This window comes from Macrosteles quadrilineatus, unplaced genomic scaffold (assembly GCF_028750875.1).
Source record: "Macrosteles quadrilineatus isolate MER2022 unplaced genomic scaffold, UCM_ALF_1.0 Scaffold_6__1_contigs__length_79288215, whole genome shotgun sequence".
In the NCBI taxonomy this organism is placed as follows: Eukaryota; Metazoa; Arthropoda; class Insecta; order Hemiptera; family Cicadellidae; genus Macrosteles; species Macrosteles quadrilineatus.
The window spans coordinates 25,761,582-25,774,063 of NW_026542599.1; the positions used below are offsets into that span (position 1 = coordinate 25,761,582).

The 12,482-nt window shown below is 36.7% G+C and overlaps 1 protein-coding gene across 4 annotated transcripts in view; it reads right to left on the reverse strand.

Moving 5' to 3' along the window:
• Window positions 1-223: 223 nt before the first annotated feature.
• Window positions 224-12,482, reverse strand: part of LOC128996608 (transcriptional repressor p66-beta-like) — a 28,453-nt gene continuing 16,194 nt past the window's right edge. For 3 of the 4 annotated variants that reach the window (XM_054422006.1, XM_054422011.1, XM_054422009.1), the window contains 9 exons: window positions 11,889-12,083; window positions 11,587-11,713; window positions 10,587-10,702; window positions 9,547-9,609; window positions 7,840-7,935; window positions 6,969-7,176; window positions 5,933-6,065; window positions 5,401-5,692; window positions 224-4,606 (listed from right to left, as the gene is read on the reverse strand). In XM_054422006.1, coding sequence (XP_054277981.1) covers window positions 4,433-4,606; window positions 5,401-5,692; window positions 5,933-6,065; window positions 6,969-7,176; window positions 7,840-7,935; window positions 9,547-9,609; window positions 10,587-10,702; window positions 11,587-11,713; window positions 11,889-12,083 — 1,404 coding nt within the window. In that variant the 3' untranslated portion in view covers window positions 224-4,432. The remainder of the gene's footprint in view (window positions 4,607-5,400; window positions 5,693-5,932; window positions 6,066-6,968; window positions 7,177-7,839; window positions 7,936-9,546; window positions 9,610-10,586; window positions 10,703-11,586; window positions 11,714-11,888; window positions 12,084-12,482) is intronic. The other variant, XM_054422010.1, reaches the window with a different exon arrangement.

Sequence of the window (12,482 nt, forward strand, 5' to 3'; positions counted from 1 at the left end):
AATTTTCTCTACTTTTTTACGTATATAAAAATTTAAATACTGCCTCATGGTTCACCTAACTTACATGTAAACATACAAATGTACACCAATGCCAATAACAACTCATTACAACTTGAAACAATTATTTTGTCATTAAAATGGTTTTTCTGTATTAAGAAATTATCCCTTCTTCAAAAGGAAGTTAAGGAAAATAAGCTAATCATAATTTATGCGTTTTTATTGATATAAATTTTAATTACCTAGTAAGTAAACAAATACACCAATGAAACTCAAGAAATGCGTATTTTAAGAATTTGCTAATATGTGAAAGAAAATTTGAATTAAAAGTGCACCTCCTTTATCCGAACCTCAGGTCTTCCTAATCCATGTCCAGAGCCATAATGATTTATTGTTTGATTTCCCCTCTTATCTATTATTAAAATTCAGTATTGATACAGTTGTGTTAAATATTTTCAAAATTAAAGAAATGGAAGTAAACAATTCTTTTGTAAAAGATATTTTGTAACAGCATCAGTGGAGAAAACTAATTTTTTAAATACTGTGTACAGCATTTGCGCTAATTGGGTACCTAACAATTAAAACAGCTGATTGTATTAGCTGACAAGGAGTGATGTTACCCATAGACCAAAGATAGTGAGCGCGTTCTGGGACCATGTACCGGTGCACCGATGCAAAAAATGTGTCGTTCTAGGAGACCGGTGAGTTAACCTAGCAGACAGCTATTTCCTCTTTTTCCTCCACCGGTGCAAGATTTATGCACCGGAGAAATTGTACGGTGCATAATACACCGGCGGCCTCTGATTGGTCAGTTTCTTGGACAACGACAACAGCATGCAGCTACGGCAAGCAAGATGGCGGGTCTATCGAATAATTTAATAGTTCATCAGTTTCATAGGTTATGTTGCGTAACGAGTGAATAATTTATTCTATGAGAATGTTATATTACGTATTAAGTGAATAATTTTCAAATAATTTATTCTGTGAGAACAAGTTTGTTTAGTTTAAAGATTATAAAGTAAATAATAGGTGAATGTGTAAATTATAATCAGATGTGTACCTTAAACCGGTGAATAACTGTTCTGGTATACCAAGACTCTTGCCCCGGGGCGGTACCGGTGAATAAATCACCGGTTAATCTGCACCGGTGCACCAGTACATGTTCCCAGAGCGCGCCCATTGTTTGATACACAGTAGCTTAAAATAAGTGTTCTCCCCTTATTCCCCTTTTGACGGTAACATATATAATTACTTAACTGTAGGTGACAGATAATCGAGGTGCTACTTTGGTATAACTTTGAATGAAAACTAGTGTAGAGTGCAACCTTAAAGGAATGTTCAATATAAAAAACTTAGATCTGAGCTTTTGTGTGTACCAACTTACATAGCTGTTTAATATTTTTTGTCATACAGCAGCAAAAACAGCGGTTTTCAATACATGCGTTGCAGGTCTAGAGTAGCTCTTTTAACCCCTAGGGAGTAAGAGCCTGTTTAGTCCCTAGGGAGTAAAGTCAGCTGTTGTAAACTGTTTTAAACTTTGTAAGCAATTGCATGTATCAAAATTATGTATAGATTGATTTAATCAGTAGCTAATTCTTGCATTTATGTCAATAGTTCAACATATTGATAGTATAATGTACAGTAACACAATTGTAATAGACGAAATGATGGAATCACTTACTAAACAGCTGCTTGTTTGCATTAACAAAATTTAAAACAAGTTACAAGTTGTTTTGAGAGGTTATATTTACATGAAAAGTATTATAGTTTCCTAACTTCGTTTGTTAAATAATGCTGCAATATGACAAAAAATATAGTTTGTCACTCGGCAAAAATTGTCTTTTCAACCCTCACTGATTTCCGAGCTTGGATTCGCTGGCTTGAAACTTGAGCTCGGGTAGAAAAGAGTCACCTTAGGCCTAGTGATGAAATATACTATTATGTTTCTTGGCTGTATTAAAAAAAAAATTAACATTTTTTCAATGAAAAGAATCACAGCATGATGCAATGAATACAAAAAGCTGTCCCAATAACTTCTGTGTGGTTACGAGGAAAAACAAAAAGCCTCATAATATACTCAAAAGACGTTTAAGTATTTAAGAAATACAACTGTCCATTACTTAACAGTCTTATTATACTTATTGTGCTTATTAACATTCAATAACCCCAATCATTACTATAAACTATCAAAAGCTTATGTTTACAGTAATATGACAGGAAACGTCTATAAATTAAATAAATTTAAAATAAATTATATATTAACTTTGTATATGGACAAATATTTCACAGCTAAATCTAAAACTTAGTTTCATCTATCCTTAACTAAGTTACAAACCATTGCAAAACTTATTTCGCCTAAGTAACTGCAAATAAAAATCAAAACTGTGCAACAAAACAAAACTTAAGATTTAATCTTTACAGTGAACTATATTTTACGCAGTTTATTTAATACCAGCAAGTATTCACACATACACTCAAACACTCAATATACAAAAGTTGATTTTAATTTAAAATAATTCCATATTTTATTAATAGTGTCATTTATTACAGAATTTAAACGGACACAAATTAAATAATCGATAAACTGATCAAAATATGCATTAGGTATTGGCTGTAAAACATAGAGAAATATCCATCCCAATTGATTGAAATTATTATTTATTAAATTTAAAGAAGCCCAACCAAATCTATTTTTTGCTATACAAGAAGAAGTGGAATCAAAATAACCTTAAAACGCTCACTAGTGAAAATAATAAAATAACTTCTTGATTAGCTATTGTTAATGAAAGAATTGTAATATAAAAGCCAAACGCATTCATATTTTTAATCTCAAGAAAATGAAAAAACCAATTACCAAAGAAAAAAAACACTAACAATTTTACAAATAATTACGTTTAAGTAATTAGGAAAAATATAGAATAAAGTAACTCTAAAAGAACTGTCTGTGTAGGCTACTTAACCGTTCAAAACATGCAATTTTTGCATTAAATTATTTGTTTCTTACAAAAATTAAACCATTTATATACAGAATTAATGAATTATTGAAAACCATCAAAATAAATGCACACACAGTAAAATTTTAGGCCAAGATACAGGACATGAAACGAGTAAAGCTAATGGAGAAAAGGTGTACACATAACATGTGCGTTGCCGACAACAGAACACCAAGGAACAAAATTAAAAGCACAACAAATTTAAACACACAATAACTGCAGAATGTATTAAGTAGTTTCGAGTCCCATCTAACATTCATGTAGTAAACAAAACATCTCTCACAATAAAAGTTGGAAAAGTATCAGATCAAAACCAGTGGCAGATTGAACGCACCAAGTTGTTACATTGGCTAGTTTACTATTCATTGAGCTACTGCCGGAATTAAGTCATACAATCTTTGAGCCCTGAGAAAAGTCAGTAACTTTTTGATGATTCGAAACTGGACCCAGCTGTTTTTGATAATTGGGCTCTAAAAATGATCCTGGCTAATGAAACAGCTGATCTTAGTCAGTAATAAAGCTACAGAGATCTCACTCCATTCTACACTCATATTTGGGTTCAAATACCTAGGTTGTGTTCCCCATCTCAACTAAATCATAATAGTTAATCTACAAAACATCCAAATTTACTAAGCATGGAGACAGTGTTGAGTTTCAAATATAAAAATTGCACACTGATTGCACTTATTTCTGTCAAACACCAGTATTTAAAACTATGAGTGGGGCTGATTCAAAATATTACATTTCAAAAAGTATCAAACTAGAAAATGCATTAAATTATTTTATTTCTACATTTTTTTCAATGGTCTTTTACATGTTGAAGATAACTTTCAAAAGTTCGTTGTTTCAATCATGAGAAAAGTGTGTAGCTTTTTGATAGTTCAAAACTGGACCCAGCTGTCCTTGATCATTGGGCTTTTAATAAATGGCCTGGCTAAAATACAGCTCATCAGCCTGTAATTTATCATAGGCATCTTATCATTCATCTTATATGGTGAAGATCGTCAATTGAAATTCCCTACTCTTTCCCACACCTACTACAAGTTTTAAATAATACTCGCTAAAGTGATCTTAGCAAACCCCAATAACTGATCAAACATGAACTTTGTAGGAGATAAATTAGTTGGACCATGAACATAAATATATCGAGCTTGCAGCAGAAGTAAACTTACACCCCAAACTCATTCTAATCTAGCCACTTGAAGCGAATTTGACATATTTTCCAAACTCCCCCCTGCTATATCTTTCCACCTCCAATAGGCTATAGCAACAAAACTGTGTGCAACTAATTCCTCCAGCATTCTAATACTGAACGGAGATTCTTTCGACTCATCTTAGAAAATAAAATCCTGAGAACGTGATATTCTCCAGGTCAAACCGTTTCAATCTGCCACTGTTCTATCTGCACGTATTGCTTAGCGAACGGAAGGCGTGGAGGAGGATCACGTTTTCCAGTTGTTGAGAGAGTGGGGGTGGGAACGTGAGGACGTAGGGGAGGGGATCATGTCCAGCAGGTATTGCCGCTGAATGTCGGCAGCCTGTCTCTGTAGCTCTACCAGATTGGCCGCTGCGGCTGCCACCGGACCTTTGCCCCCGGCCGCCTGGGCCATGGCCAGCTGAAAAACATGTGGGACATTAATGACTAGAACAGTTGACGCTCGTTAATCCACTTGATGGTAAAGCAATAAAAATTAAGAATGCAAGCTATATTTTTCAGCATGAATGGATTGTGTTTGGTCCCTAGACACTAATCTTTCTCAAGTAAAAGCTAGCTAACATCAATCATGTTCCAAAACTGTTCCTAAAACACTTGTCTTTCCTTTGAAATCAAATTTGTTAGGGGAATAAAACCATTGACTTTCCTATTGTTACATTTGAAGCATTTACTTTGAATAGAACAAAAGAAGACTTAGTAGTTAAAAAAAATAAAATACTAACCTTGTTTTTATGTGTTTCATGTTTCTGATGTTTTGTTGTTCATTAGTTTTTTTTTCTTTATAGATTGTTAAATTTGTGCTTTTCTGTTTGGTTGATAAGACAAGCAAAGCAATGGTTTGAAAAGGATTGTACTTTTAAGATAAAATAGTTGTGAAATTGATTACATACACAGAGAAGTAAGGAATAGAGGATACACTGTACACTAGTGCTGTTTGTCTAGGGCAAAGTGCAATTCTGCCCCCTCGCTCTCATATACTACAACACTCACAGTGGTGGTAGACCCTGTGCCCTAATGCGATAGTAATTTCCACACAGTGCTCACCATTTGGGCTCTTTGCTTGACACAAGTACATTTCCGGAACATACCAGACCTGAAAGCTCACGGTTGCCCCATGGATGTGTTTACTCTGTACCTTTCTTCTCTGAGTAAAATATCATGAACAAAACTAACTGAGGAGACTGTTGAGTATACCTGATAGGGATACAAGAGTGGTGAGAATGGCAGCATGTGAGCAGGCAAGGGCTGGTGTGGAGGCAGTCCACGCATCAGTTGCTGGTGCAGTGCCTGGGCAGCGGCCGCGTGGTGACTGTTGAACTTGCTGCTCTCCGCCGCCAGCTTGGCCAGGGGATGTTCCCTGGCGGAGGGAGGTGTGACAGGTGCGGGTGGTGTGGGGGCAGGTCTAGGCGCTGGGGTGGACGCCTTGGGCTGTGGCGGAGGAGGCAGAGCAGGCTCTGGTGTAGGCTGCGGCGAGCCCTGCGCCAGTCTAGACAAACAGTCCACGGTTAAAATAAACTCAACTGACCTCTAAGTCTTAAGAGAAATCCATCTTAGCTATCTTTGACTTATGCAGCTCAGGTCTTATTGGTGACTCGTGAGTCATTCTATTGACATTACTGGAAACATCATGTTTATTGTCCTTGTGGTCAGTAGACTCACTGTACTGCACAGTAAACGTGAAATGGAGTTTAGGGTGTACATTCCATCGGAGTAATAATAACAATACCTCTGCTCTATCTCCTGTTCCTGCTGTAGAGCCTTCACAAACGCAGTCTTGAGACGGTTGGTGTGCTCAGCTTTCAAAGCCTTCTTCACATTCGTGGTGACGCACTGTTCGCATATCACCTTTGGCTCTTTGCCTGTAACGTAATTCATATTAATCAAACAAAGTAAACTTATTATACTTATTAACTTATCAATGATGTGTAGGTTTTGTTTGACAGTTTAATTCAATATTGTAGGTAATGTAACATGAAATTACATTGCATCAATTATATTATACATAGGTACAGTGGTTACTTCACTAATTGCAACTAGCAATTAATTGGAGGATAAAACACAGAACTCATCACACACACACACACTGCACACTCGCTCACAAAAAAAAATTATGAGCTTAATTGTGCCCAGGTCTGTGTGGGGGAAATTTGCTTAGAAGATTCAGCTGGTCCATAAACATGAGAGTAAGAGAGTCTACTTCAGTATACAAAAGTTAATCGTAAAATGTAAATACATTCGAACCTCTTAAGTACGAACCTCGGTAAAACAAATTCCTCAATGAGACAATTTTATTTAAATCCCCTTAGAACTTTCATAAAGGTCAATGCTAAAAAACCTCTATACAATGTAGTAATTAGGTTGAAAACCTCTTTAAGACAAATTTGTTTGTGACATGGACTAGGACTGATTAACCTCTATACAGCGAATATTTTTAGCACAAAACCTCTACGAATGCGAACTCTATAAGACAAATTTCTCATTAACAACCTCCATGGTACTTAGTTTTCAAAACAAAAAGAAGCATGTTTCAACATGAAACCCGCACCCATCCATCTTCCTTCCTCAGTAATTGTTTGGCACGTGTGTGTGCAGTGGAGAATCTTCTATAAGAGGAATAACAGCAGTATTAAACCTCCCTCTTCATTAAGAATACCTCGATAATACAAAATTTTACCCTACCCCTTGAAATTCATCTAATAAAGGTTCGACTATTTGGTAAACAATACTATGAAGTATTCAATCGGGACACCACTAGCACTGACCTTTAGACGGATTCTTCTCCCACTTCCAGACGGGAGTGAAGCTGGTGCCACACTGGGAACACTTGAACGGCTCCGGTGGCGGTGGCGACTTGTTGTCCTTGGTGATAAAGTCCACCACATACTCCAGCCCCAACAGGTAGATGAACTCCGTGTTGCTGGGGTTGGGGATGAAGTGCATCTCTGGTGGTGGTGGCTTGGGTGGCGGAATCTGCAACACAACCACGGGTCACTAACACAGCTGTGTCAAGAAAGCCATGAAAGAGGAAATTGTACGTGTCATGACTTGAATAAAAAGGGGTGTTGGTTGTGATCCGACCTATGTCCTGATGACATGGCGAGTGCAGCGTTATTCAGTCTAATGTCAAATTTTATAATCGTTAATGATAACGAAGAATGTAAAAAAACAAGTTGAAACAACAGTATTGATTCCAAAATCACTAAAAACAGATAACTGACGATTCTTCAATTTTTTTTTTTTTTTTTTTTTTAAAGAGGTTGGCAGCCTCTTTTAACCTTGCATTTGCCCGTCCACATAGACTACAGATCTGTGCGTGGAACGTATCCAGCAAAGCAAGGGGTGAGCCAGTACAGTACAAAGGTGAACTGTACTGATAAAAGTTAGTGGCAGTGACCAGGATCCGAACCCACGACACTACTGCCTTGGGCCCGAAGTCCGCGACGCTACCGACTGAGCCACCGACTCACCAATTTCACCGGTTTTAAAATTGTTTAAGAATCAAGAATACGCTCACCCCTATTCTCAAGGTTCCACCCCAAAATTAGCAGTTTTTAGGTTTTCATGGTTGAGTGGCTACTCTGAAAATACACTAGCAGACCAAAAGTACACTGTAGATACACAAAACACACTTACCTGCAGCAGTGTTTTCTCCAGCTGTTTACGCAGAGCCAGTTTGGCTGCGGCTTGTCTCTGCGCAGGAGTCTGCGCATCCTCAATCCTCTGACGGTCCTGTACACAGAAGATTTGCTCTACAACCACTGCAGTATAAGAGTAAGCAGCATAAAAGGCTTCCCATACATCCCACATAGTTACACTGTCGAACCTTCTCTTATTTGTTGTACAGCTCATTGATCATTTACCCGCTTGTTTGCCATTTAAGCACAACCAGCTGTGTGTACCTGAGTAATTATACCAATTTGTGTGTCAGAGTTAAACACGTTTCCTAATGGGTTTGGATTGAAATATTGTAAAAATGCTGTGAAAAAAGGTTGAACGGATTGTTACACTTGAGAAAAATTAGATATTAGTTTTTAAATGTTACATGAATTTACATGCTTTTTGTCAATTGTGTTGATATAAATTAGGTAGACAATATGGTAAGACTCATGAAGTATAACTTAACCATTAAATATCCATGCTATTTCCAATTTTTACACATCAGGAATAAAAAAATATTAAACTTTAATTTAGGACAGTACAAAACCCAAAGTTTAATTCAATAGGAGCTTGGCATGTAGGGCCTAATCATGTAACCTAAGAAATAATACTCTAGAATGCATGGCTTGGACTTGTAAGAATGCGAGAAAATTCTTAGGAAAAAGGAGATAATGGTGATGTAGGGAAGGAGATCAAAAGGGAGAAGGTGGAGGGAAGGGATGAAGAGGAATAAGGAAAAGAGATGTCAGATGGTAATAGAAAAACTGTGGATGGATAGGACAAGATGGAGATGCCCAGACCCAGGAAAAACTTGGGCATATTAGGGGTGAGCATCGATAACAGATGTTTTTGAAACATTGATGGTAGGTTACTGATGTCTTTAGCAAACTATCGAAATATCAATGTTAGTTTTAACAACAAGTTGAATATTTGTATATTTATTATTATTGAGAGGCTGGTGAAATATAGAGTCAAAAAATAATTCAAACTGGAACTAGACTAGACTTTGAGTAGAGTCAGATAACTAACTATCTACCGTGTTAAAATGCTGCCCAAAAACAATTCATTTGTAAACAATTTCAGCGGCAGCCCTCCTGCTCTAGCATAATCAATAAATACTAATCTTGCATAATGCAAACGAAAGAAAAACTGCCAATCTAGACTACCTAACTAGTATCTAGATTAATTAACTGACGAAGAAAGCAAAGAAAAATTTAAACATTATTGCCACCAGGACTGATGTAGAATGATATGATAGGTTACGTACCTTTTTTATTCCGTCTCCAGTCCTAATATAGTCAAAGGGTGACTAGTTTCGGGTCAGAAATGACCCATTTTCATCAAATTGATTGGTCCAAAATCCGACAGAAGTCTTCGTTATGAGGTACAAACACATGTCGACACATAAAGTTCACACATTTTCGACACAAAGCACATTTAATGAATGTAGCCGGCTACATTTTTATAAGAGACACACTGACGCAGGTAGCACGGCGGACACGACGGAACTAGTCACCCTTTGACTATATTAGGACTGGAGACGGAATAAAAAAAGTACGTAACCTATCATATCAAAGAAAAATGTCGACTATTAATGTTTTGGCCATTTTTACGATGCTGTTATCAGTACATCGTTGCTCATCACTAGCATGAATGTTAAAGGAGGGTGGCCCTAAGAAATACCTGTTCTGATAGTTGAGAGAGTTGCATTCCAACTCCCAACTTGACATCCACCAGACTTGACAGCTTGTAACAGACAAACACCCTCTCAACTAGTCTCACCATCATACCAACCAACATTTCAAACCATCTCATTGGTTTTATATTTCAATTTACACTTAAGGTGTATAATAGAATTTTTGCAAAATACCAGTTTAATAGGTTAAGTATAGGGAAAAATTGAAATAAGTTCCTTTTTAAATACCATTCACACATTTGAAGTACTATTTGTTTAGTTTTTCACACTATGAGAGTTAATGGGACAAAAACATGATTCAGTTTACAATACGCCACGCTGAGTTTTGCAAAGTTCATATATAAGAATGAAAATTGCATTTAACAGCAGTAAACTCTCAGTGGCTGACATGAAATAAAATCACTGTCACATAAGATTGCGATGTCAATATATTCTATCTCAATCCTTCAATTTACTAACATAAGTAAACTAGAGGTGTGCGTGCGGATAAATTTTTTTGACAAACTTTTACTATCACAATCACAGGACAGTCTGTGAAGAATGTGTGATCGTAGGACATGTATCAAAGTGTTGAAAAACATATTTTATTATATACCTATAGGTCTAAAATGATAAAATTTCTTTAAAATAATAAGTTTTGTGTTTAATTTCAAATCAAAATTTTAATATGATAAGTTTATTATTATTGGAATTATTATTTATTATTTTTATATTTATTTGCTTTTCTTAATGACTGCAATACCAGAAAATGTTGCCCTTTGAAGAAAATAATAAAGTTAGGTAAAATTTTTAATTCACATCCTTGTTATTATCCTTTTTTGTACATTATTTAAATCATACATTATCAACTCTAAATCATAGTTCAACTTGAATTTTAAACATATTCACTACCAGCCGACACACAAGTATGTATGTAGAGTGTCCTGACACCCAGTAGTGAATGTGTTGATTTACGTAAAATGCATTACCACAAAGCTCAAGGCTCGTCACACCTCTAGTAAAACAATCGTCTGGCAAATGTTTGTACCTGCTGAGCCGCTGGGGAGGGGGCGGGGGAGTGGCGAGAGTCCTTGGTCCTGTCAGCTGTGTACAAACTGAGTCCTTGCGGCACTCCTCTACCTGCCAACACACTGCTGCTGCTTCCTGCAACACAACCAATCAGCTGTCACAATGTTTCATATTCCAACATCTCCAAGTGTTATAAGCTCATTAATATTTCATTTGTAAATAAACATTATTTAATAAGTTGTTTGAAGGTCAAAAATAATAAAAAAAACACTAAATGTGTATTGATGTAGTATTACAATTATAAAACAAAATCTCAGACTTTCATTCGTCAAGTTTTACTGGATGGTTGGATAGGGAATCAACTGGTTTAGTTAGCATAGCATGGGGGTTGTATTTTTTGTAGGTTCAGGTTCTAATTTGTCGATCACAAATTACTTCAAGATATGAAAATGCACTGACTGGTTAGAGCCCATCTCAAGTAATAAGACTAAGAGGTACATTTTTAGGCAAGGGGAACTATCTCTGATTGTAATAAAGATCTCTCTAAAAACCATACAACAGCTATAACAATTCAATTCAAACATTTATAAAAAAAAAAAAAAAACTAGTAAAAAGCCAATTGAATGGATATTTAAAGGTTTAAAGATTTGAAAAGATATTTAAAGATCATTAACAGTAGAAAGGTAATAATGAAGAGACACGAAAGAAGGCAGCTTAAGACGGAGAGTAGGAAAAGCAAGACGAGAATGTTTTGGACATATAAGAAGAATGTGAGAAGAATTATTAGGAAAATGGAGCTGATAACAGGGGAAAGGAGACCAAGGGAATAAAGAAGAATGTGGATAGACGAGGAAAGAAAAAGGAGGAAAGTGGGGCACTAGGTAGCAAATGGGGAAGGAAAGGAAATAGAGGTATAAGAGAAGACGGAGAGGCCTTAGTAGTCAGATCTGGAACTAATCAGAACGGAAGATGACTTAAAAAAATTAACTAGATAATTTACAACAATACAGACGACTCACCCCGTTGCAAAGTAGGGGTGGTGGGGTGCATGTTGGGAGGCATGCCTGGCGCCAGTGACTTGGACATCATGCCCATGGGAGGCGGCGCATGGATGTTGGGAGCACCTCGCGATGACGGCGCAGGTTGCTGACAAAAAGAATTATTATGAAATTTCAAATAACAAATTAGTTTATAGTCATGTTAGTGTGGTGTGTTTACAACAGGGTCCTGTTGTGGGTGCCAGAACCCGAGAGACCCGAATCATGAACTGGACGGAACTATCATTAAAATTCATCAGCTGAAGGTAGGCCTATTAACTTACCCCACGTAGGAGATGAGGCACAGCACTGGGTGGTTTGCTGTGACTGTTGCGTACTAGCGGTGGTGGTGGGGGAGCAGCACTAGAAGGTTTGCTAGGCCCCGTTGTCACAGTGGGGGCAGACACCCCAGTCACCCCCCCACTGGTTGTCCCCGTGGTAGGCGGCACCACAGCTATGTTCTCCTTCATCTGCTGTGACTGTGCAGAACAATCAAATATAGCACGATAGGATTTGGAAGGTTCAAACACCAAAGATCATTACAAAAATGTAAATCAACAAAAAATTCTAATTAAATAAGTTTGGTATTTAAAGGGCTTGAAAGTGGGAAAGTACACATTTAATTTGATAATTGTAGACTAGTTGATGAGTATTTGGTAAATTTAAAAGTAAATCATGTCCAAAATTTTTTTTAAACAAGATTAAAAAATTCTAGGTTGCTTTGGCTTGGAAGACGACATTTCTGCCTTAACTTACAAGCGAATTTAGAAGATTTAAAATGACAACAGTGATTGTAGAATGTGTTTGAGATTCAGTGACTGATGGGCAGTGCTACACAGAACAGGGGTTGTTGTGATTCCAGAGCAGACCAGGAAGCG